The sequence below is a fragment of the Marmota monax genome, unplaced genomic scaffold, assembly GCF_021218885.2.
Source record: "Marmota monax isolate L192 unplaced genomic scaffold, Marmota_monax_Labrador192_F-V1.1 WCK01_AAM20220418_F8-fsc00017, whole genome shotgun sequence".
NCBI lineage: Eukaryota > Metazoa > Chordata > Mammalia > Rodentia > Sciuridae > Marmota > Marmota monax.
In genome coordinates, this window is record NW_026695241.1 from 19,617,524 (window position 1) to 19,644,739 (window position 27,216).

The following is a 27,216-nucleotide window of genomic DNA, read 5'->3' on the forward strand; positions in this document are numbered from 1 at the left end:
TAATAACTTGGATTAGAATGTCCCTCGCGATCTATAAAGTGTGCTACCACGGTGGCCGTGACTTATAGTGTATTGCTACCCTTGTCATGAGCACATTTGTAGAGTTTTCAGTAAGCAATCCAATTCTGACCTGAGCATCTGAGCTTTAAAAATAAAGGGGTGGGGGGAGACCTTGTCTTATTCCCCGTGTGTCTCAAAGACAAATGCTGGCCTTGCTAAATATTAAGATTGACGTTGTAGTCCCTAAAGTATTTGGGTATCCACGGGCTAAATTTTTTTATTATTTTTAAAATTTGTTTTAATTAGCTCTACATGACAGTAGAATGCATTTATATACTTTATATACATATATATCATGTATATGATATATCTATGATATGTCGTACATAAATAGGGTATGATTTCTCATTTTTCTGATGGTACATGTTGTAGAATCACATGGGTCATGCAGTCATATATGTACATAAGGTAATAATGTCTATTTCATCCTACTATTCTTCCTATCCCCATGTCCCCTCTCCTCCCCTCCCTTTGCTCCCCTCTAATGTTACTCTATTCTTCCCTAATGTCCCCCACCCCTTCTTGTGCCATTGGCTGAATTTATGCCCTAAGACGATAATGTCTTAAGCATAAATTGACCAAAACAAACTTCATTCAGAAGGTCACTGGTGCTGTGGATGCAGCAGGGTAGGGAGTTTGGGAATCTTAGGGGTCAGTGGTTGCTTTTTCTGTGAGGTGGTCAGGAAGGACCTGGCAAAAGGGTGACATCTGAGCAGAGACCTGAAGGAAGGGAGGGGTGTGAATGTGGAAGGAAAGAACATCCCAGGCAAGGGCATCAGCAAGCGCATCAGCAGGGCATTAGCAGGGGCATCAGCAGGGGCATCAGCAGGGGCATCAGCAAGCGCATCAGCAGGGCATCAGCAGGGGCATCAGCAGGGGCATCAGCAGGGGCATCAGCAAGGGCATCAGCAAGCGCATCAGCAGGGCATCAGCAGGGGCATCAGCAGGGGCATCAGCAGGGGCATCAGCAAGGGCATCAGCAGGGGCATCAGCAAGGGCATCAGCAGGGGCATCAGCAGGGATTCGTGTGCTTGGGGTGGTCAGGTCATGTACAGCCTTGGAGGCCACTGGAAGGATTTTAGCTTTTGTGCTGAAACAAGTAGAGAACCAAAGAGGGTCTGCCCTCCCATCCGACTCTTATTCTCTACCTCAGCTACTGCATTTCCTTCATAGCACTTCCTACATTTTGTAATTATTTTACTAGTTTATTTATTTTCTTCATTTGAATGTTAATTCCATTTATGAATTTCTTAATTATTTCAACAAGTATTCATTGAGCACCTACCACATACCAGACAATGCTGTAAGTACTTTGGATAAGTTAGTAAGGTAGTCTAATTTTTTTTTTTTTTTACTTTTTCTTTGAATGAGATGGTGTATCAGTTAGCTTCCACTGTGTAACAAAGCAAGAAAAAAATCTTGATGGCTTAAAACAGCCATGTTTTTAACTTATGAGTCTGCGGGTTATATAGAAGGTTCTAGAAGATGGGACTAGTCTGATCTCAGCGAACTGATAAGCTGGCTGATAACTGGCTGGACTGAGATGGCCTTTTCTTGGGCAACTCTCCTCCACATGGTCTTTCTCCCCCAACGGTCATGCCTGGGCTTGCTGCGTGGTAACTGCAGGACTCTGGGTCAGAGCAGAAGCATCCAAATCTTCCTAAGGCCCAAGCTCAGAACGAGCAGAGATCCATCCACCACATTCTTCTGGCTGAAGAAAGCCACAAGGCCAGCCTGACGCAGGGGACTGAAAAACAGATTCCACCTCCTCATGGGAGACATTGGAGGAATGTGGCCACGTCTGCTGTCCCCCAAGGTGGGAAGCCATGGGAGGTCTGAGAGCAGAGGAGTCCTGTGTTCCAAGTGAGGTTTCATGGACGTCTCTGGACACAGTTGAGATTTTACTGTGGGGAGAAAAGTGGAAGTGGGGAGACCAGCTAGGATGACAGCACCGATCACCACAACAACCGAAGCAGGAAATGATGGTGGCGCAGACCAGGGGGTGGTGATGAAGGTGAAGAGAAGACGCCATGAACAGTCCCAGGACTGTGCCCCTTGTCTCACTGTCACATGTCGGGTCTCTAGGGGAGGCCTGAAAAGAGTTATCAGTAAGAGTGCTCAGATTTAAGGGGCTTCGGACCTGTACTGTCTTCTATCTTCTCTCAACCTGGGTATTTTGGAGCTCTTTAAGGACAATAATGATCATATCTGTGTTTTATTCAGTTTCAATTGACATTTGTTTATCACCTCTTAGGTACCAGACAGAGCGCCCCCACTTTCAAAGAAAGAAGGGAAAATAGTCAAATAACCCAACATCTGTGTCATAATGTACCGATGACTTTCTCCATTCTTTGAACGCTCTGTCATTCAACAGTTAATATTGGTTGAGTGAATGGCTACTTGATTCTGTGGGGTCCTGTCAATATAGTGATTCAATGTTCAACAGAGACTAATGCGGAGAGAAATGCAAAATGATCACCCACTTAGAAAGACGGGTCTCACTCAATAATATTACTAATAAATTATTTTTATATATTTAAGATTAAAAAATAATAAACACTGTTGTGTACCCTATTCAGCTTAAGAAATAAATTCTGAGCAGAGCTTAAGATTCCTGTACACTGCTTCCTAAACCCATGCTCTCCTCACCCCAGGTTAAGCCGTAATCCAGAATGTGGTCTTTGTCATTCCTGTGCATTTTTCTATATTTTGAACTATATTTCTGTATTTGAACTCTGTCTGTAGGTATAACTAAGCATCAAGTATTGTCCTGCATGATCTTAAACTTTTTATATTGTTAAGATTTCTTATTTGGTTTCCAATACACTGTTTGAATAATAACAGCAGGGCTTGGCCTATAGGCATCCCACAGAGATTATTTTGGAGAATTCCACGAAACTACCAAGGAGTAGTTGTGATATACCCAGAATAAGTCCAATAATATCAGCTCAAAGCCAAAGAACCTTACTAAGGTATATTTACTGAATATTTGAATCCCTGAGACTGACAGCATAAGCCCCATCCATGGCCCTGGTACAAATTAGAAAACAGGGCCAACTCTAGGTAAGCAATTGCCTGCTAACAAACTGGACAAGCTCCCATTTGAACAGTGAACCACCTGCACAACTATATCAGCATCCCTGTCATGTATTACCATGTGCCAGGAACTGCACATGAATGGATACATTTAATTCTCCTATAGTCATAGAAGGTAAGTACTTTTGTCTCTTCTTTCATTATATGGATGTGGAATATTGAGGCAAAAGTAGCAGGCACAGTGGTTTATGCCTCTAATCCCAGAGGCTCAGGAGGCTGAGGCAGGAGGATCCTGAGTTCAAAGCCAGTCTCAGCAAAAGCAAGGAGCTAAGCAACTCCGTGAGGCCCTGTCTCTAAATAAAATATAAAATAGGGCTGGGGATGTGGTTCAGTGGTCGTGTGCCCCTGAGTTCAATCCCTAATACTCCTCCTCCCCCCTCAAAAAAAAAAAAGCCTAAGTAAATTTCCCAAGGTCATACCACTGGTAAAGTGGGTAGGACCAGGACTCAAACCCAGACAATCTATCTCCACAGCCTGTGCTCTTAAGGACTGAACTCTAACACTTTTCACTCTTTCCAAGAACTCAACTGAGCAGGTATTATAATTAGATTCTCCAAGCTGTAGATGTGACAGATGAAGCACGGAAAGTCTGATAACTTGCTCAAGGTCACATAGCCAGCACTTGGCACAGCCAGGATTTGAACTCAAGCAGTCAGGTATATTTGAGCAAGGCTCAACAGCCATGGTGCAGCCAACTTAATTCTAGAAAAAAAAAAAAAGCCAAAACCCACCACATCTCCAAATCTCCTGACACTAGTCTATTTTATTAGGCTTGCAACTCTTTAACTGCAGTAAGGTAATAATGTTGTGGTACCAGATAAAGCTGTGCTTTGTATGAACTTTGTGGAAACCCAGGCAAGGAAAAGGAAGTTCAAAGGATCTCTCCAACTGGGACTAACGAAGGGCAGGGGAGTGTGGGGTGGGGAGGAAAAATGAATGGAAATGCCTGAGTGGCCTCAAGTTTCTAAAAGAAGTAGAGTTGGGTTCATTTTGGGTGAAAGCCTCCTCCAAAGTTTCTACACAGTTACCACAGTTACCGCAGTTGGGTAAGGCAGAGCCTCCAGGATTAAATTACCCTAACACTTAGCAGCTTTAAATAATAATCTCCCCTTATCCATTCAGGTCTGGGAGGTCAGGAATCCAGAAACAGCTTGGCTGAGTGGCTCTGGATGAGGGCTTCTCAAGCACGGTCGGCTATTGGCTGGAGCTGTCTCATCTGAAGGCTGGACTGGAAGATCCGCGTCCAAGATGGCGCACTCACACGGCTGTTGGCAAGAGGCCTGGGTTCCTCCTCGCATGCATCTCTCCACAGGGCTGCCTGAGTGTCCCCACGACATGACAGCAGGCTTCCCCCTGCATAAGTAATAGAAGAGAGGGAGAGGTATGTATTACTTTTTGTGATCCCATCCTCTCTGCTTTGTTCTATTCACTAAACATGAGGCACTAAACCAAGCTCACGCTGGAAGGAAGATGAACAAGGCTGTACATGTTGAAGGCGGGAGTTTTAAAGAATTATTTGTGCCAGGTATGGTGTTGCACGCCTGTCATCCCAGCAACTGGGGAGGCTGAGGCAGAAAGATTATACATTGGAGGCCAGCCTGGGCAACTTAGTGAGACCTTGTCTCACAATAAAAAACAAAAAGAACTGGGGATGCTTTAGTGGTAGAGCACCACTCATTCATTCCTCAGTACTTAAAAAAATGTATTTATTCGTAAACTTTTCTTAAAACGCCGGTTTGGCAAGAAAGAAAGAAGTCCTACCTCGTTTTTGTTTTTTTTTTTTTAAATTGTAGTTGGACACAATACCTTTATTTTATTTATTTATTTTTATGCAGTGCTGAGAATCAAACCCAGTGCCTTGCACATGCTAGGCAAGTGCTCTACCGCTGAGCCACAACCCCAGCCCCCTTACCTTGTTATTTTATGGTGCTATTTCCTATAGCTGAGAGCAACAGACTTCATAGCCAGAACCACCTAGAGGCCCAGCTCTCTACTTACTCCTGGGTGACCTCAGCAAGTTACTTAATCTCTCTGTGTCCCCTTTCCACACCTGCAAAATGGGAGAATATAATATCACCAACCCCTTTCAGGCTGTATGAGGGTTTGAATGAGTACACGTTGGTAGAGTTCTCTAGAAGTGTCTGGAACACGGAAAACACAGTGTGAGTGTTTGCTAAATCCAAAACACTCTTTTAGCACTCTAGCTGAATATGACTAGCAGCAGGGAAACTGCCCTCCCCAGCAGATTGAAATGATCTTTCATCAGGGGTGACCTCTGTAGCACAGGCGGTCGCCAGTCAGAACAAAACCTGGTCCCTGCTGTGTCAGGCAAATAATTGGTTAGTTGTTGTATCAAGGTGAGGGCGGCCCTGAAAGTGGGAAGGGAAAGGGAGGAAACTCCAAGGGTTTAGGGATCTAGGTGTCAACCTGAAGGTCAGTGTATTAGTAATTGGCACCACACAACAGCACCTATCACATCAGCCTGGTTTTAAATCAGCAGGATATTTTGTTCGTAAATGGACTTCTTAAGGTCATGGTCATTGAACCCAGGGATGCTCTACCACTGAGCTACTCCTCCAACACTTTTTTTTCATCTTGAGACACGGTCTCACTAAATCGCCCAGGCGAGCCTTGAACTTCACCCTCCTGCCTCTGCCTTCCAAGTTGTTGGGATTACCATGGCAAAAATAGATATATTTTTTTTAAGTGCAGCAAACCTACTCTGTTCATTCCTGTTCAGTACTGTCTTTGGCTATTCCTAGTGCCAGGACAGGGACTTTAGTCCAAAGCCCAGTGAATGAGCCCATACACAAGACTTTGAGAGCTAACTGACCGATGTTTTACAAGAGCAGGGAGACTCTGACTGAATCTTTAGGAAGTGAGTTGAGTGGAACTGAGCAGAGCAGAAACTACCCAGAGAGTCGGTGGTGTGCCCCCTGGGCAGGCGAACTAGGTACTTTTCCTTCCTGAGAATTATTTCAGAAGCCAGGCTTTGAAGTCTTAAGGGTTGGTTGCTACTATTTAGTTATTTGAACTAAAATAATAAAAATCCCCTAACTGCTCTAATTTTTTTTCGGGGGGGGGGGGCAGTTGAAAAAGCACATTATGGTGTATCTTTACTGCTTACAAGATGGCGAGAGGGGATTTTTCACAAAGTTTCCCGAACCAGTAGGGAAAACATGTACCTGAGGGCAGAGCTCTCCAGGAAGAGGCCAGAAGGAGTGGCCAGGTGATGACAGGGAAAGTCCCCCTGTGGAGTGGCCTGCAGTCCAGCCCTCTCTGGCTTTCAGATCAGATGAGGACTTGCAGGAAGCTTCCAGGAGGGTGTGGCTGCCCTCCACGAGGCCAGCCCCAAAGGGTAAAAGCAGGGTTTTTTGACATTTTGGCCAGATCACTTGGTTGTGGTGGCTGTCCTGTGCATAATAGCATGTGTAGCAGCGTCTCTGGCCTCTACCCTTAGGTGCCAGTATAACCCCCAGTTGTGAAAATCAAGAATGTCCCTGGACATGGTGAGATGTCCTGTGGGGAGGAAGGCCACATTGCCCCAGGTAGGTACTGGGTTGAAGAAGGGTGCATCCAAAAGTTCCCTCCTTCTGTCAGTCTGGACCTCGTGGCTTCCTCAGAGCTTCCCCCCTCCAAGCTCAGGAAACCTCTGGACATCTGTACTTGCTCGTGCAGTTTCTGGGGTCTCCATGGTTGTGACCTGCTTCAACCTGTGAGCATGGCCATGCTGATAGCAGAGCCTCTGGTCAGGCCCCCAATGGACACAGGGCTGTTTCCAGAAGGGTTGCTTCTGGGTTCCCCTCTGAATTGCACCTTTCAGGCAGGAGGGCAGGGGTCAAGGCCTCTCCCAGGTTGAGAGAGAGGCCACTCCGCTTTTTAAATTTTCCACCAAATTAAAAATGAAGACATATCGATATGAAGCAACAACAACAACAAAAAAAAAATGACATGTTTTAAAGCTAGGTGATTAAGGGATTTACCCAATTATTAATTTGTCGCCGTCTGGAGGCGGTACCTACCGTCAGGCAGTGAGAAGTAGCAGGGAGGCTGGGTGAATCCCCTCTTCTCTCAGGCCCAGCTGAGTGGCTCTGGCCTTACTAGAGGAGGGGGCTTTGAGAAGGCCAGGCCTGAGCCAAGTGACTCCTCAACATCCCTCCCTCCCCCAACGCTTAGAGAGGCAGGGCCAGGGGAGAAAGTGGTAACAGCGAAACAGCCTCTTAGCTTCATGTTTGAATAGGGAATTCAAATGTGCTGGCTCTGCCACTTTGTAACCATGGGGTCTTGGGCTGTCACTTAACACTCCAGGCCTCAGTTTCCTCGTCTAACTTGGGAATGCATGTGCCACATCATAGAACTGGACACATTTAAATTGCTCCGTGCAATGATGAGTGCTTGGTAAGCATGCAGTGCCTATCAGCTGTTCCTGCTGTTATATTAATTTTATTTGGCCTGAATCAAACTGGGCCCATCCCAGTTCAGTGTCGTATCGTATCAGTAGCAACTTTCTAAAAAAATCCTCTTTATTCAGTGTCCCCCCCCCTCCCCCTGCCAAAGTCACCCTTTTCACAGCTTCTGTGCCCTTGGACCCTTTCTCTCTTGAGGTCTTTCTCTCTTGCTTAGCCTCACCTATGACCTTCACCCCTTCCTTGTGGACCAACTCTCTCTCTCCCTGGTCTTCGGGGCTGGTCATGTGCAGACAGGGTTAGTATCTCTTACCTGTCCCACCTCTTCTGACTCTACAGGGTGAAGGTCCAGTTGCTACAGGGTCCAAAGATGCCTTCACCAAGGGCAGTTTGTCATCCATTCACTAGGGGACAATCGGGTTTCCAGGCTGGGTGTTGTGAATGACGTGACCATGCGTGTTCCTGTCAACTCTTGGAGGACAGTGCTGTCATTTCTGTTGGGTCAAGGGATTATTAGTTCCATTCACTCTTACATAGATTCTTTTTTTTTATTTCCTTATGGAGATTCTTTAGGATTTTCTCAGATAATTTTATGTTGTCTGTGAATACAGACAGTTTACTCTTCTTTTCCAATTTATTTCCTTTTTTAAAAAAAATGCATTTGCCTTTTGTACAGTTTGATTTTGAATAAAGGTCTTAAGAGATTAGCATTCAGTCTTTTATCATTAAATATAAAGTAAGTTGCAGGGTTTTTTTGTAGAAGTCCTTTAATCATGTTGAGGAAATTCCCTCCCATTTCTAAGTTGCTGAGGGCGGTCTTGAATGTGTGCTGAATTTTGTCACTGGACAAAATGACAACTACCTGTTCTGAATCTATTGATATAAATCTATGGTTTTTCTTCTTTATTCTTTCTTTATGATAAATTATAATGACGTTTTTTTTTTCTTAAAAAGCCACTTTTTATTGCATATATCCAAGATGTGCACCTGGATATTTTGATACACTTATTTTGAAAGACACATGCATAGTGAAGCAATGACAACTGATTTTTAAATGGTAAACCAACCTTGTATCCCTGGGATGTATTTTACTTGCTCATACTTCTTAGTGTTTTTTAAAGGTGAGTTATAATTCACAAACCATGAAATTGATTCTTTTAAAGTTCAAAATTTGGTGTTTTTTTAAAAAATTTCACAAGTGTTATACAACCATGTACAACTATGCCTGCTGACTAATTTTGGATTGAGGATTGAACCCAGAGCTTTGTGCCTTCTAGGCATGTGACAAGCTTTTTTTTTTAAATCACCCCCAAAAGAAATCCTGTTCCTGTAAGCAGTCATTTCCCAACTCCCCACATCCTGACTCTTGGCAAGCACTAAAATACTTTCTATTTCTTTGGATTTGCCTATTGTGGACATTTTATATACATGAAATTATATAACATGTGGGTCTTTTATGGCTGTCCTCTTTTTTTTTTGGGGGGGGGGCTGTACTGGGAATTGAACTCAGGAGCACTCAACCACTAGCCACATCCCCAGCCCTATTTTATATTTTATTTAGAGACAGGGTCTCACTGAGTTGCTTAGCACCTTGCTTTTGCTGGGGCTGGCTTTGAACTCTCAATCCTCCTGCCTCAGCCTCCTGAGCCGCTGGGATGACAGGCATGTGCCACCACACCTGGCTGTGGCTGTCTTCTTTTACTTACTGTTTTCAGAGCTTGTCCATGTTGTACCAGGTATTAGTACTTCATTCCTTTCTATGACCCAATGATATTCCATTGTGTGGATATGCTACACAGTCCATTCATCAGGTGGTGAACTTTTGGGTTGTTTCCACTGTTTGGTTTTTACAAATAAGGCTGCTACAAACATTTGTGTACAAGTTGTTGTGTGCACATCTGTTTTCAGTTGTCTTGGACATATACCTAGAAATGGAACTGCTTGGTCTCATGCCACTCCATGTTTAACTCTTGAGAAACGACCAAACTGTTTTCTACCGCAGCTGCAACTGCCCCATTTTATGTTCACCCCAGAAATATGTGAGGGTTTCAATTTCTCCAAATTCTTACCAGTACTTGTTATTCATCTTTTTGATTATAATTATCTAATAGGTGTGAAGTGGTATGCATTGTGGTTTTGATTTGCATTTGCCTAATGACTAATGATGTTGAACATCTTTTCATATACCTGTCATCTACTATAGATCCTCTTTGGAGAAACGTCTATTCAAAACCTTAACCCATTTGAAAAATCCACCGTGTCTTCAGGGGCCAGCATGAGCACCTGCCAGAGCCTGATGGAGCAGCTCAGGCTGGAGGTTGGGGTGGAGAGGATCATGGTCTCTCCAGGGGCCTCAGAGCCTCATCACTACAGGGTGCAGAATGGCTGCCAGAATGCTCTGCTGGTCTGTGTTCCAGTTAGAAGCGACCCCTGCCAGGAGCCCAGATCCTGAGCCTTACTCTGAAGAGTGCAGGGCAGCAGTTGGTGGAGGAGGCCCTTCAGACACAATGTGATGAATGATGCCTTTAAGTCTCAAGAAAACCTTTTTCTCCAGCCAAATAACTGAGATATTTCAGACCTTCCCTGTGGCTGGTCCTGCAGCCAAAATTCTACAGAAATTTGTGATTTTCCGCTCAAATAAGGAAACTGACTGAAGGAGTGGAGTTTTAGATAATAATGGCTCAATTCTTGGTAAAGTGCTTTATATGAAGATAAGCAAAAAAAACTTACCATTCACCAGGTGGTGAACTGAAATATTTTATTGTTCTTTATACAAATTCAATTTTAATATATTAAAATTCATGACTTAAACCTAGAGTATCATGTATGTTTTATTTGTTGGATGCTTACATTTTAGGAAAGAAAACATTTTCATTTATTTAAAAAATGAATATTTGTAATTTCTGGTTTCTAAGATTTTTATACTACAATAAAATTTGTTCTTTTATCCTGAATTTGCAATTACTAAGTAAAGATAAGAAAGTATAAAATTGGAGGGAAGAAAGAATAGGCATTACTAATTCAATGATGACTTAATTTTTCTAAAGGAAGAAAGTTGTTTTATTCGTAACACTAAACATGGGAGATGTTTCTTAGCAAACTAGTTTGGAAAGGTTATTGGTATGATGTATATTAGGTTCTCCCATCTTGTGTATTGTTATGGTTTAGATATGAGGTGTCTCCCAAAAGCTCATATGTGAGTCAACGCAAGAAAGTTTAGAGAAGATACAATTGGATTATGAATCTTAACCTAATCAATGCATTAATCCCCTGATAGAGATTAACTGGGTGGTAGGAAGTTAGGGTGTGGATGGAGGAGGTGGGTCATTGGGCGCATGCCTTTGGGGCACATATGTGGTCTATGGTGAGGGAGTCTCAGTCTCTCTCTCTTTCTTTCTCTCTCTCATTCTCCCCCCCACACACGCACACACCTTCCTGGTGCAATTTTCTGAGCTGCTTTGCTCTGTCACACCCTTCTGCCATGATGTTCTGCCTCACCTCAGGCCCTGAGGATTGGAATCTGCCATCTATGCCCTGAGACCTCTGAAATCCTAGTGGCAAATAAACTTTTACTCCTCTAAAGTTGTTCTTGTCAGGTCTTGTGGTCATAGCAGTGAAAAAACTGACTAAAACACATATGAAACTGATAAAATCTCTTTTTAAGTTCCTTTACCTTATAGTAGTGGTTGCAGTTTTTTAAAAATACTACATTGTTTCATGTCTTTTAAAAAATGTTTAAAATATGGCCCACATATAAACATTGCAAATGGCTAAGAACAAAGAAACATGAAAATATTACAACTTTAAAGAATTCTTCATTCACAGTGTTTTACTTTGATGATGTGCCTTTGATTTAATTCGGGACATTTTTAGAAGGATACTTTGTGTTTGTAATAATTTTTGAGGAGCTTGGAAATAAATTCTGCTTAATTCATCATTTTCTATGATGGCAAGAAAAAATGGGTTGGTTTCTTATTGTTGAGTTGTGACAGCTTATAATATACTCTAGATAACTAGATCTTCATTAGATATATGATTTGCAAGTATTTTCTGGGGGTTGTCTTTTACTTTCTTGACAGTGTTTTTTGAAATGCAAAACAAATTTTTGTAATTTTGATGAAATTCAAGTCATCTATTTTAGTTCTTTGTGCTTTTGGTGTCATATCTAAGGAATCATTGCCACACTCAAAATCACAGGACCCACATTTCAGCTAAGAGTTTTGTAGTTTTAGGTCTTACATTTAAATCTTTGATGTATTTTGAGTTAGTTTTTGTATGGTATGAGGTAGGGATCCAAATTCATTCTGTTGTCTTGTATATCCATTTGTCCCACCACAATTTGTTGAAGAGGTTATTCTTTCCCCATTTAATGGTTAGGACACGCTTGTCAAAAATGAATTGACCAGAAATGTGAGAGTTTATTTCTGGAATTTAAAACTTCTTCTATTGATATATGTTTATCATTATTCCGGTTTCGCTCTGTCTTATAGTAACTTTCAAAATTGGGTAGTGCAACTGGGTACCATGGCACACCTGTAATCTCAGCAGCTCAGGAGGCTGAGGCAGGGGTTTGGAAGTTGTTAAGTGCCCCTGGGTTCAATCCCTGCTACCAAAAAAATACACACACACACATATATAGTAGGGGGAGTATACCACATAAATTATAGAATCAGCATGAAATTTTCTGGGGAACGAAAAGCAGCTGAAATAATATAAATTGTATCAGCTCTTGTATACCAATTTGGAGGCACTATCCTCTTACTATTAGCTTCCAATTAATGAGCATGGGAATATCTTCCTATATCTTTGGGTCTTTAAGATTTTCCCTTGATGTTTTGTAGTTATTTATGTTTTCAGTTTGCACTTTTTTGGCTAAATTTTGCCTGCAATATTTTATTGTTCTTTATACAAATTCAATTTTTATTATAAACAGAATTATTTCATTTTTTGGATTGTTTATTGTCATTGTACATGAATATTATTGAATTTTGTACATCAATCTTGCATCCTGTAGCCTTGCTGAACTTGTATGTTGAATCCAACAACATATACATTTTTATTTGTTAGTGTATTCATTTATTTAGGGGAAGGCTTCTGTCTTCTCTAGAATTTTATAAAGTATGTGGTTTTCTATTTCCTTGTTGATCTTTTTTGTTTTCTAATTGTTATATCAGTAACAAAAGTGAGGCATCAGATTCTTCAAATATTATTGTTGAGTTGTCTATTTCTTCTTAATTCTGTCAGAATTTGCTTCATGTGTTTTGGGGACTCTTATTTTATTTAATATTAGGATAGCCATCCAACTTTATTTAGGCTATTATTTGTATCATAAATATCTTTCCATCCTCTTATATTGAAACTATTTATGTCTTGAAATCTGAAGAAAGTGTTTGTGTGTTTGTTTGGTTCGTTGGTAGGGTTTTTTTTGTTTGTTTGTATGTTTTTTGTTTTTGGTACAGGGAATTGATCTCAGGAGCACTCAACCACTGAGCCACATCCCAGCCCTATTTTGTATTTTATTTAGAAACAGGGTCTCACTGAGTTGTTTAGGGCCTTGCTTTTGCTGAGGCTGGCTTTGAACTCATGATCTTCCTGCCTCAGCCTCCTGAGCTGCTGGGATTACAGGCATGGCTAAAGTGTGTTTTTCATAGACAGTATGTTCTTGGTTCATTTTTAAAAATCCATTCTGCCAATCTTTAATTTTTTATTGAAGTGTTTGATTCATTCATATTTTATATAATTCCTGATAAGGTAGGGTTTATATCTACTATTTTGTTGCTTGTTTTCTATGTGTCTTATGTCTTTTTTGTGCTTCTAGTCTTCCATTACTATATGCTTTTGTGTTAAACAGATATTTTTCGTGTACCTATTTATTTTTTATTATCTATCAATCTATGTATCTATGTATCTATCTCTCTATCAATCATCTATCTATCTATCTATGTATCTATCTATCAATCATTTATCTATCTATTCTAGCAGTGCCAGGAATTGAACCCAGGAACTTGTGCATCCTAGGAAAGCATTGTACCTCTGAGCTATATTCCAGCTCCTAGTAGACCATTTTAATTACCTTGTCATTTCTTTTACAATAAGTTGTTTTAATTAGAATTAATGGTTATACATAGTAATTGGGCTCATCCTGACAAACTCATACATTCATGGAAATAGATTTCAGTTCATGACCTCCCCTTTTCCCTCCCCTTTCTCCTCCTGCCCTCCCCTCTTCTCCTTCCTCTACGAGATTTCCTTTTGCTCTTTTACCACATGTTTTGCTCTATATTCTTAATGATTGTCCTGAGGATTACAACAACATAATAAGCTAGTTCGGGTTAATATACACTTTAATATTAAGTTTGCATATTATTAGTTTCAACAACCTATACAACTAAGCTACTATATAATTCCATTCCTTGCCCCTCTTTTGTACTAATATTACACGAACTCACCACTTTATATGATTACCAACATAAGTTTATAGTTATTGCTTTATGTAGTTATCTTTTAAATCAGATTGGAGAAAAGAAATATGATAAACAAGATAGAAATTTATATTGTCCTCTCTATTTATTCATGTAGTTACCTTTACTGGTGCTCCTTGTTTCTTTAATGGGTTCAAGTTACTGCCTAGTGTCCTTTCTTTACATCTTGAAGGTCTCTCCTTAGTGTTTCTTACATAGCAGTTTGGCTTGTAATGAATTCTCTTAGCTTTTGATTATCTAGAAATGTCTTTCTCATTAATTATTACTAATAATATTATTATTTAGTTGTACTGGGGACTGACCTCAGGGGTGCTCTACCACTGAACTATACCCCCAGCCCTTTATATTTTTACTTTAAGACAGAGTGTCACTAAGTTGCCTGGGCTGCCCTCCAACTTATGATCCTCCTGCCTTAACCTCTTGAATATGGGATTAAAAGTGTGCACAGCTACTTCATTTTAAAAACATCTTTATTGAGATATAATTCACATGACATATAATTCACACTTTAAAGTATATAATATAATGGCTTTGAGAATATTTACAGAACTGTGTACTCAACACCACAATAAATTTTAGGATATTATCATTACACTAAAAAGAAACTCTGGTCTTCTTAGCCATCACCCCCCACCAAATTTCCCATCTACCCATCAACTCATTCCCTAGGCAACCATTAACCTATTTCGTCTGTAGATTGTATATTTATTGATTTAATTTATTTTTGGTAAAAAGAACCAACTTTTTGGCTGGGTGTGGTGACACATGCCTGTAATCTCAGCAGCTTGGGAGGCTGAGGCAAGAGGATTGCAAGTTCAAAGCCAGCCTCAGCAACTTAGCGAGACTCTAAGCAACTCAATGAAACCTTGTCTCTAAATAAAATACGAAATAGGGAAATATAGTTCAGTGGTTGAGTGTCCCTGAGTTCAATCCCTGGTACCCAAAAAACAAAAAGAACCAACTTTATATTTCATTGGTTTATTGGTTTTTCTCTATTTCTTTGTCTATTGAGTGTAGTTATAGTTTATTCTTTTGGTTGATGTTGTTATTCCAGGGACTGAATGTACTACAACTGACTTATCTGTTCAATTGTTGATGGAATTTTGGATTGTTGATATTATGTGCCTAACATTTTAATTGTATTCTTTAATTATTTTTCTACCCAGGAAAACTGACTCACATCCAATGAGTAAAAATTTATTGTTTTCAACATACTCAATAATTTCTGATTTTTGTCTCAGTTACTATAAGGTCAATATATTAGCACTTTGATAATCAATATTAGTGCTTTCACTTTTCAAGTTTTTGCCCTTTAAAGAACAAGGCAATGAAATATTAAATAACTGCACAAAAGAACTGTCATACCAAGAGTCAAGGCTGCAGAGACTGAACTGTTGGCTGGCAGAGAAAAACCACCAAATGCCCCACTCCTTTCTAATTCCCACCAAAAGCACAGCAAAGAAGTGGACTAAGGAATTGACTCCAAGCAAACTTGACAATGGAAGAAAGGGCATGAGCACCTTAGAGAGTCTGACGTATTTTTAGAAGACTAAAAAATGTTGGACATGTGCATCCTTTAGCTGATGAGCGAAACTCCAGCTTAGCACACGAAAGGAGACTGAAGAGAGCGGGTGGTGGGGGGAAGAGACACAGAGAGAGAGGAAGACAATACAATGGAGAACACCATTAAAAATGATGCTGTGGGCCTGGTGCGGTGGTGCATGCCTGTAATCCCAGCTGCTGGGGAGGCTGAGGTAGGAGGATTATATGTTCAAAGCCAGCCTCAGCAAAAAAGCCAAGGTGCTAAGCAACTCAGTGAGACCCTGTCTCTAAATAAAATATATAAAAGGGCTGGGGATGTGGCTCAGTGATCAAGGACCCCTGAGTTCAATCCCCGGTACCAAAATCAAAAACAAAAAAACAAACAAAATAGATGCTGCAAAAGGATAATACAAAGTTTAATGATACACAAAAATGTTCACAGTATATTGATAATACAGTAAGTCGATTATATAATTTAACATTACATATTATATATTAATACACAACATTAAACTAAAAAGTAGGTTAAAACCAATATATTAATCATGCTTGTATTTTTCATAAGAAAATACATATATACTTAACTGGGAGACCATATACCAAAATGTTAACATTGATACAAACAGTTCACATGTTTTCTCTCGTTGCTGTGGTTTGAATGTGTCCCCAGAATTCATGGGTTGAAAACAGTCACCAATGCAACAGTGTTGGGGTGGAGAACACTAAAGGGAGGTGTTATCTCTGCCCTCAAAGGGCTCGCAGGAGCCAGTTCACTTTCTTAGACTTTTGCCTTTCTGCTTTCTTCCATGTGATGGATGACACAGCAAGAAGGCCCTTTCCCGAAGCCATACCTTGATATTGGACTTCCTCAGTCTCCAGAACTGTGAGAAATAAGTTTCTGTTCATTATAAACTACCCAGACTCAGGTATTCCATTATAGCAACACAAAGTGGACTATACATGCTCTTATGATAACAATAATAAAAATGACGTTAAATTTTTAGTATCTACAAGAGACTAGATTTTAGAATATTATATATTCCTTCCTGCCTGCCTACCTGCCTGCTTTGCTTGCTTTTTTTTTTTTTCCACTACTAAGGGTGGAAGCCAGTTAGACAGTAGCTCCACCATTGACTGAGCAATAGCCCCCTGCCCACCTCTGTGGCCCTTTGTGTTTTAGTTTTGGGGGAAGGGGTCTCTGCAAGTTGCAGGCTGACCATGAATTTCTGATCTTCTTGCCTCAGCTTCCCAAGTAGTTGGGATTACAGGTGTGTACTACAGTTGTGTGCATCTGTGTTACAGGTGTGTGCATCCAGTTTAGAATATCAGACGTTTCTAAGACTGTGTTAGGGAGGAAACGGCAGCAGTATGGATGCACTGGTGGTTTATACAGCCTATTAAAACTGGTGAAATTGTACAAAATTAGCCATACTCAAGTATTCATCTATCGATTTTTCTCAATTCACATCATAAGGAAGAGTGTCATCAAGCTACCTACTTGGCAAATAGAACGTGCTGTCTTAACTCACATGGTCTCCATGTTTGAGTATATGTGTTTCTACATCTACATTATCTGTGTTCCTTTTTTCTGACCTTCCAACTTTCCTTTAATCTACTCTCCCCCACAGTGGAGTTAAACATCCTTGAAAATCTCAGTGTCGAAGTTAGTGGCCAGTGCCATGGAGCCTCACTAAGTGACACTAGGGAATGGAAGGACTAGTTTTTTTCTTTAAGTCATTCTTTTAGACATAAAATAATGCACATAAATAAAAAGTTTTTAATGTATGTATTTGTACACAGAATCTGGTAGAACTGAATTCATTGTGGAATTAATTTAGAGGACATTTTATTTGTATTACCACCCTAAAGGAGTCAGAGTAAAAGAACAGACCCTTTGTGCTCACTGTCATCCTCAAGGATACAACTAAGAAGATACAAGATTATTATTCCCCTCTCATTCTACTGGTTGGTGTAGCTTGGAATCATGGTAGAATTAAGGGGTTAGGGGCTGAAATGCACCAATGAATTCTCCAATTCTCTTGTCATATAAAAATGACATATTTCCCGCCCAAGATGGACTAAGCCCATGTGCTTGACATGGAATACAATTGAAATGACACGGAAGGCATAGAGAAGAACAAGTCCAGACCAATGCTTAGTAATGGAGCGAGGAGTGTGAGCAGGCTAGAGACAGTCTGAACAGTCTCTGGATAACAAAGAATGGAAGACCACAGTGAGAGGGAGACCACCATGGGAGGAGCTTTGACAGAAGTAGTAGTGTGCAAGTTCCCAGAGCTGGAGTAGGAAATGGGCAAAAATAAAGGTGAGTATCCAAGTGAAATCCAAAGTGGTGTCATCCAACACAATAGCCATTAACCACGTGCAGGTATTGAGACCTGGAAATGTGGGTAGTCTGAACTAAGGCACGCTGTAAATGTCAAATATAAAATACAGATCAGATTTTGAAGATTTCATATGAAAATATCATATATTTTGTTGAAGTGAAAATATTTTTGGATATATTGATTAAATAAAATGTTATTAAATTAATTTCACCTCTTTTATTTTTAAATGTGACTATTAGAAAATTTAAGATCGTCTATGTAGCTTGCATTATATTTCTATCAGATGGCATTGGTCTAGAGGAAAATCTGAGTAAGTTTCCCACACATAATCCACCTCCACCCATCAGGGGTTACCTTTCTGGCAAAAGTAGAATATTCAGACTAAAAATATTTGACAATTTTCCAGGGAGTGACTTTGATTCCTATTACACAGGTTAACGTGTGTATGTATGGGTATGCATGTGTGCTTGTGTATGTGTGTGTGTGGTTTTTTTTTTGTGTGTGTGTATGTGTATAGTGTTGGGTCTTGTATTTCATACTGGAAAGTGAGGCCTGACAGATTACACATTCCTTCTACCTATACTGAACTTACATCAAGAAGTCTCTTAAAGAGACAGGTCCATACCCAAGAAATCTATGACATCTCCCTATTTTAACCCAGTCCTTTAATCCTACATGTATTGGACAACCAAGGATCTTCAGATATTTTAAGGAAATGATTGCACAAAAGAATGGAAATATTGCTAGGTGCAGTGTCACATGTCTGTAAGAAAGCTAAGCACAAGGGTCACAAATTTAAGACTGGCCTGGGTAACTTAATGAGATCCTGTCTCAGCATGTGACTGAGTGGTAGACCACTTGCCTTGCATGCCCCAAAACCTGGGTTTATTCCCCAATATGGCCAATAAATATTAATAAGAAGACACATACAAATAAATAAATTATTGGTTTTGAAAAAATAGAGCTAACTAATTTTTAAAATTTCTCTTCTCATAAAATAAGAATAATCTAAAATCAGAGAAAAGAAAAAGTACCTGGAAATTACAATAAGCCTATTGAAATGAAAAATAATTTGGAAGAGTTGGGATAAAAGGTAATATAAAATAAAAAGGTTCACCTGGAAAGTCAAATATTTCACAAATAAGAACTCCAGAAAAAAAAAAGAACAGAAAAATAGAGAGGTTATGATGAAATAGCCAAAGAGAATCCCCCAAATTGAAAAATGACACATCTTAAAATCGAAAATACCAATAGAACAAATGTCTACATGCCCGTACTTAGACGCAGCTTTGTGAAATTTTGGAAAACCACAGATAGATAGGAAAACAATCCTGAAAACTTTCCCAGAGAAGCAACAGGTAACTTAGCAAGGAGGGAGGTCCATTTGATGTCATTCTTCTGGTGAAGCAGGACCAGGCAATGGACAGTGATTGGACAGAACAAGGTCCCAGCCAATGGCATAGGGAGCTCAGGGGGAGCCAGGTGGCCCTTCAGAGTGGCCCCACTGAGGCAGAGGGTTGACTGGGCCACTGTAACCTACGATGCATATTGACCAGTCATGGACGTGGGTGCCCTCTGGAAAGCCATGAAATCTTGGTTGAGGTATCTCCCCTCAACCAAAAGCAATCCCTGCAGAGGGGCTCAGCAGAGCCCGTTAGCTACCAGCATTTCCAGAAGTGGGCCACGGAGGACCCTGGTCCTATAAGGGTCAGCACACCACAGATGTGCCACAGGGACAAGGAAGTTTACCTGTGCACAATTTCCTCAACTTACATGGTGTGAGCAAGATGTACTCTAAAGGTGATGAACCAAGAAGTAGATATTTAAGTCTATTGTTTAAAGTCATAAAGGTTCCCATAGACTAAAAATATAAATTAGGAAGGGGAAAATGAAATGAAATATAATTGAGTTAAATTCCTAAATGTTAAAAGTAAGGGAGAGTCTTTCCTGAATGTTTAAAATAGATGACCGAGGAAGAGAGGTATAAATATATTTGAGAATACTGGATACAGGCACCCGAAGAATAAAATCCAGATATTATTTTAAAACATTGATTCTAGTGATTAGGTCTTGAGGAAAGCCTGGAGATGTAGAAAATGTTTATTTTTTTCTTATCCTTTTTGTAACTGTGAAATTTTATTACCATGTAGAGCAAATGAACCATTTTTATAGTAGTTAAGAATAATAACAAAAATGAAAGTTCACCACATTAGGAACCAAATGGAAAAAAGTATCCCCCAACCCTGCCCCTTTTTTGCAGTACTGGGGATTGAACCCAGGGGGCGCTCTACCAATGAACTACATCCCCAGTCCTTTTTATTTTGAGACAGGGTCTCCCTTAGTTTGTGAGGCTGGCCTGTGATCCTCCTGTGGCAGCTGCCCAAGTCACTGGGATGACAGCCATGTGGCACCACTCCTGGCTAAATTTCTCCTTTTATCTCCTCCCAACAGATAAAATATACGGGTTCTCTCTGGCTTCTCCCGTCTTATTCCTAATCAGAAAATACTGCCAGGAAAACATAAAATGTCCAGACTTAGAAAGAATCCTACAGGATTTTTTTTTAATTTCATTTTTAACTTTTTATTTTTGAACTAAAATTAATTCTTTTAACCTATTTAGTTGTCTAAAATGACCTATCATCTGCTTCTGTACGACCTGCCCTACCGTTTTGAGTAAAATACTATTTTGCACATTCTTGTTTGGGTTTCGTCCCGCCTTAGTTAGCAGAACCTAAAAGAAGAGCAAAGACATAGAGATTGGAGCTGAGCCCTTCCTGCCTCCTGCGGTGGAGGAGCCACCGGGGCTGGGAGTTGGGCCACTCTGTCCAGTCCCAGCTCTGCCCAGCCTATGAGTCCTGAGTGAGCCACTCCAAGGCTCATCTCCTCACCTGTCAAGTGGGAATAAAATAGCGGCACAGGTGGGTTTGTTGGCAGACTGAAATGAGAAGATGACCATGAAGAGCCTAGCGCTGTGCCTGTGGTCACCACTCCATAAAGGTCAGCTGTGTCGGTGCACTTGTTGCTGCCGTTGTCACAGCTGTCCCTGGATTCCTCTGAAAAGCTCGGGGAAATGCCATCTGCAGGCCTCATGAGACATTTCCTCCAGGAGGAGATCAGCATCACAGATAATGTTTCAGAGCCTCGAACAGTCCCCGTGGTTTCAGGGCAGAGGCAAAGAAAACAACATCTGACCCAACTCTAACTACAGTGTGTGTGAATGTGTGTGTGTTTTGTGTGTGTGTGTGTGTGTGTGTGTGGTGTTGCCGACCCAGGACCTCCAGCATGCTGGGTAAGTGCTCCACCACTGAATTAAACCCCCAAACCTTCTATTTTATTTTGAGACAGTGTCTCACCAAGTTGCCCAGGCGATCCTCCTGCCTCAGCCTCCTGAGCAAATGGGATTACTAGTGTGCCCCACCACATCCAGCTCTAACTAACTTAATGATATTGAGAACCCAAGCCCCAGCAAGTTCCCCTGACTTGGGAGAGCATGCTGTCTCAGCCCTCTGCTGGTATAGATGCCCTGGTCTCAGGCAAAGTTTGACCGTGTCCTAATGTGTTCAGTGTCCAGACAAAAAGATCAACCTGCTTTACCCCAAAAGACGGACAGGAAGACAGCAGCTTAGATCTACATTTTCTGTTGTCAGCCCTCACAGCCCTTAGACTGTAAGATACAAGTTCCAGCATCAGTAGCATGCTGTCATAGTGGTACACATTTCTAGAAATGCAGACTGGAAATTGGCAGGTACAGGGGCTGGTAAGTCTAGGCTAAGGCAATGCAGAGCCTGGTCTGCTGCTGAGGTTTCTCAATCTGAATCACACAGCACAGAGGTGACCAGGAGTGTCTATGACAACTGGAGCCACAGTTACACATCTGGCTGAATCTGAGGAGGGGAAACAGTGTCCCAAACTCTCCAGGGACTCCTGGTCTCGTCTGTAGAGCTGTTCTCTTAATACAAGCCATGGGGTGTGTTGAATATTTCTATGTATATTTATTTTTACCTCTCAGGAAAAAAAAAGATAAGAAGGAAAAGTTATAATCGTGTTTAATAGATTGCGGAAGAGCCAAATCTCTATTTTGTAAATAAATATGTGTACTGCTTTGTAAACAATTATACATACATAATTTTTTTTCTTTGTTGCACACTCCAGATTAAAAGACAGACTGCATGACCAGAGAGGGGCGGAGATGGCAGAGTCCCCGTGGTCATTCTTCCTGCAGGCAAACTTCCTGCAGGAAGCCAGGGACCTAATGTGTTTCAGCTTCTTGTCCTTGACAACCCCCATTTTCTTTCTCAGTTCTGCTCTTCTGTCTTGTCCCCAGCCCCTCTGACCTAGTCATCCCTACCCATCCTTGGCTCCTCCCACTCAGTTGCTGTCCCCACTAGGGAACATTCCACAGCACATTCCCAGATGTTCCTGGGAACCATCATAGCTGTGTATTCTGTATTCGAGCGTTTACACCTCATTCTGGGAAAGTCTCTCTGCACGTCTGCCGCACTCACTGACCATGGGCAGAAGTGTCTCCTCTGTCTCTGTTCCCCAGCACCTAGCACCATGGTGACCCAGGGGGTTCTTCATTCCCATCACAGTGCCCTACAGACTACGGACTAAAAATCTCTGCAAAGAAGGATTCCTTTCTGTCTTCTCCAGAGCCCCATTTCTTCGGGAGCAGGAGTTACACTGTGTCCTTCAGGCCTCGGGTTTCCTCTCAAGACAGGGAAGGAAGTTCCCCCGCAGCAACGTGGACCCCTTCCGAACTGCGGTTCCTCCAACTCGAAGCCTAACCGAGGACTTCCCCCAGCGGCTCCTGCCGGAGGCCAGGTTGAGTGAGCTCCTTCTGCAGAAACTCGATAACATCAGAACAGCGAGGGCTCCAGGCAGCAGACTGTCCTTGTGTGACTGGCAGAGAGGCCTTCAACAGAGGCCCAGTCCTCCTCCAGGCGGGCACGCCGGCTTCTCAGGCCATCTGATGCCCCATTACCTTCTCCATCCCTGCACACGGACGGACACCCCCTCCAGTTCCCTGAGCTAATATCACCTGGGTTCAAACCACCTGAGGAGCACCTCAAAGTTGAAACTCCAAAGAGGGAAAGAGACTCTATGGGTCCCATTGAGCCAGGAGTCCTTTCCTGGGCCCCCCAGTCCCTCGCAGGAGGCTAGGGAATTCTCTAACCCACGTGGCTGCCAGGGCCCATTCCTATGGAGGGGCTGGAAAGTTCTGAGACTGGGGGATTGTGGCTGAGCACTCACTGTCAGAAGTGTCCTCTGTAGGAAGTAAAGAAGAAAGCAGAAAAGATATAGAAGCTAAGTTTCTATTTAGTGCCATGTGCTTTAACAGACGTCTTAAAAACAAGAATGTGCAGAGGACTGGGTCTCATCCAACACCCCCTCCCCCATAGTCTTTGTGCCAGCCCCCATGGGAACTCTGAAATGAGTCAGAAAGTAGAAAAGACGCATGTTTACCTTTAAGGAGCCATCATTTGGGATAGTCGCAAAGGAGCCTGCAGTGACCTGCAATAGCATTAGAAAGCCCGGTTCCTTCTCCAAGTCCACTCCATCCACCCCTCAAGGCCAGATTGTGGCCGTCCTCCTCCTCCTCAGTGAGCCTTCACTCATCACATCAGCCTTGGCGTAGTAAGGGACATAGTTGGTGTGGTAAAGAGAACCAGAATCGGAGAGCCATTGCCAGGGACTGGTCCTATCTCTGAGCTAACTAGCTGTGTGACATTGAGGACACCATTGGTCCAGCCTCAATGACCTCATCTATAGGCTGAGGATGCTTGATCTACGGTGAGCAAGGCTTTGATATTCTTAAAACTTTAAGAGTCTATAGACAAGTTACTTGGAACTTCTACTACTTGGAACTTCTTTAGAATGTAAAGTCTACACAAAAGATACCTTTTCTGATTGTTTTATTGGGTGTTGGTTCAAGGTGAAAACTGCAATGTGGTGGATTGGTTGGAAGCATGGGCTGTGAAGATGGGACTTGTCCATGCTCCGCAGTATCTTCTATTTGGTGGAATGATCTAGAACAGATTGCCTGGCTGCTTCTGGTGGAGACTCAGGCTTTGCAAAAGCAGAAGACCTCCCACCTCCAGGGGATTTGTGCGCCTGGAAATTTATCAGCCCTGGATGATCCAAGTAACATCTGTGTTTTCCTTGTTCCTTCTGGGATCTTGACTGGCATCTTGGAACCAGGTTCTGCATCTCTGGAAAATTGAAGCCGACAACTTCTGTCACTGGTACCAGGATGGTTGCCAAATTTGGAATTACAATGTTAAATAAATTCCATCAAGAATTTAGTGTGACGTCTTGGACATCTATGGGACTAGAAATCTGCCGCCTCCCATTACCTTAGTGTATGAAGACAGATGAACAGAGGTCCTGAGTGTTTTCTAGTATCTTAACACTCTAAAGAAGATGAAGGAGAGAAAGAAGAAGAGGTAGAAGAGGAGAAGGAGAAGGAAAGAGGAAATGGGAAAAGATTAGAGGAGGAGGTAATAAAAAAAGAAGAAAATGGCACTGAAATTCGACATGAAGAAAATAAATCAGTTATTAAGCTCCCAGGTCTGGGTGACTAACACAGAACTGCTACAACCTCACTAGTGAGATCTTTGCATATTGATGATGTCGCTCTTTTCTGTGATAAAATCTCTAAGTGTCAAATGTCAGCAACTGGAGGGGCCTTGAAACTCCTCAGAGGAACCGTATGAAAGGAAATCCTTTTACACTGAGATTTGGACTGTCTCTTATGCCCATCTCTACACAGACCTCATTTGAAACTGTTAAATGAAATAAAGAAAGATTTACAACCATCTCTGGTCTAAGTTGCTGTAACAGAATGCCCGAGACCAGATAATTCACAAAGAAAAGAAGTCTATTTAGCTCATGTTCTGGAGCCTGGAAGTCCAAGATCAGGTGGCCACCTTTGGTGAGGGTCTCATGTCAGAACATGATAGAAAAGCATATGGGCAAGTGGGTGCCTGCAGAGAGACAGAACATGGCTGATGGCCTGGCTTTATAACAGCCTGCTCTCTAGGTGACTCATCTATCAGAATGAAGGGGATTCCTTCATTCTGGTGAGCAGCATTAACAACCCAAGTACCTTGTTAAGACCCTACCTCCCAACACTATCAGTGGCAATCAAATTTTAACATGATAGCCAGGAGTGGTGGCACATGCCTGTCATCCCAGTGGCTCAGGAGGCTGAGGCAGGAAGATCACAAGTTCAAAGCCAGCCTCAGTAACTTAGTGAGGCCCTAAGTATCTTATCAAGACCCTGTCTCAAAATCAAAAATAAAATAGGCTGGGGATGTTGCTCAGTGTTAAACACCCCTGGGTTCAATCCCTGGTGCCCCCAAAAACAAATTAACATGTGATTCAGGGGGACAAACCACATTCAAGCCATGGCATCGCCTGGCTCCCTGGGGTCAGATGGGCTGGACTGAGTCACAGATCCACCACCTGCTACTATGTGACTTTTGACAAAGTATTTAATAGTTCAGTATCTTGGTTTTCTCACCCCAAAAAGGAGGATGTTACCGGTAAACCCAGCACGGAGCTGTTTGCAGGATTCCGTGAGTTCACACCTTGCATGCACTTGGGGCATGACAAGCCATCACTGATATGACTGCAGGTGGCATCCTGTAAGTCTGTGTGTGCCTAGGGGTAGGGCTGGGTCACAGTCATCATAGACCTTCACAGTAGTGCCACCACAGTGTTGGGCACTCAGCGACTGCTTACAGAATTGGATTGATGAATCCCCAAACCAAACTGCTTCTGCCGTCTAAGGGTCCTAACTTAGTGAGACTGGGAGGATCCCATTGCATGACAAGTCTTGGGACAAATGTCCAGTGATCTCACCAAGTTCCCTCCCCAAAGCCAAGAATAACTTTTGACTCCATGACTGATCTTTTTTGCACATTTCCTTTCACTGGTCAGAGAACTGAGGCTCGCCAAAGCCACACTTTACAACCGCAAGAGCTCCCAGCCACCCATGTCCCAGCTCAGCCTCTCACCCGTGCAGAGATGCACCCGTTAATAATTCCCCAGCACGACAGTGTGATAGTAAGAGGGCCTCACACTTTTATCTGCCTGTGCCCAGGTCTAAACACTCCTCTCCCAGGAAACATAGTGGGCAGCTGAACTGAATTCCCCAGGGACCCTCTGGTGGTTATTCCCAGGGAGCAACAAGGATGAGGTGTTGGGGCAGTGGAGTCTCCCCTTCTTGGAAGAGAGAGGACAGCCTTGCCTGCTACCATTCGCTCGGGCCACAAAAGAAACTCAGCTGTATTGAGACCACCATTCTCCTCCCCCATCCCCAAGTAAAAATCCTCTGTGGTCAAAATGAGCATCGGACAGGGAGTGAAGGCCCTAGTTACAGAAGAAAGGGGCCATTAAAAGATGATCATAGAAGACATCTCACTTAACCAGACTTCTTTTAAAATAAGTAGTTCCAGTCTGGGGTTATGGCTCAATGGTAGAGCACTTGCCTAGTATCTGTGAGGCTCTGGGTTCTATCCTCAGGTTGCAAAAAAAAAATCTTAAAATGAATGTTCTAATTTTCTTTAATACAGTAACACGTGTGTGTGTGTGTGTGTGTGTGTGTGTGTGTGTGTTAGAAAAATTCTAAAAGTGCAGAATTTATGAAAACCAGAAAGATAGATGCTTCTTGAAATAACAATCTCAGCTACCATTTAATGAGAACCTATTATCTGCCAGTCCCCGTGCCAACAGCTGTACATTCATAATTTCAGGCAGAGGATTCCTCTTTAAAGATGAGGAGTCCTAAGAAAGAGGAAGAGTGTGCAGGTCTTGGAGCACTAGACCCCAGTGAGATCTGTATTCCAGAAACTTCTCTGGCTCACTCAGGTCAAGTCTGGCTGATTCATAAAAGCAAGAAGGAGAAGGAAGAAGAGGAGGAGGAGGAGGAGAAGAAGAAGAAAGCAAAACAAAACAAAAAATCCCCCAGGTTCCAAAGGAGCAATGAGTTTTAAAAACCAGGCAAGCCAATAGCATCACACCATGTTAAGAGTGAAAGAAAAAATTAAAACCCTTAGTTAAGTTATGATTAAACTAGGAAGATTGGGATGGAAGGAAGCCCAGGAAAATGAAAACAGTTTATCGGAAGCAGTGCTAAGATTACTGGAGCTTCTCTCCCCACGGATGAACATTTCTGGTATTTGGGGGTGATGGATGCTCAGTACTACAGAGAAATTGGTTTCAAACAGGCCTGTGCAGGCTTGGGTGACAGGCCGGTGCAGTGGGGGTTGTCACCTGCTG

The 27,216-nt window shown here is 42.0% G+C and overlaps 1 protein-coding gene across 2 annotated transcripts in view; it reads left to right on the forward strand.

Moving 5' to 3' along the window:
* The window catches only part of LOC124090279 (guanine nucleotide-binding protein G(I)/G(S)/G(O) subunit gamma-10), a 57,379-nt gene extending 45,344 nt beyond the window's left edge, over positions 1 to 12,035 (forward strand). For both annotated transcript variants that reach the window (XM_058577703.1, XM_046440833.2), the window contains exons 2-3: positions 4,279 to 4,537; positions 9,766 to 12,035. In XM_058577703.1, coding sequence (XP_058433686.1) covers positions 9,838 to 10,014 — 177 coding nt within the window. In that variant the 5' untranslated portion in view covers positions 4,279 to 4,537; positions 9,766 to 9,837 and the 3' untranslated portion in view covers positions 10,015 to 12,035. The remainder of the gene's footprint in view (positions 1 to 4,278; positions 4,538 to 9,765) is intronic.
* Positions 12,036 to 27,216: the final 15,181 nt, after the last annotated feature.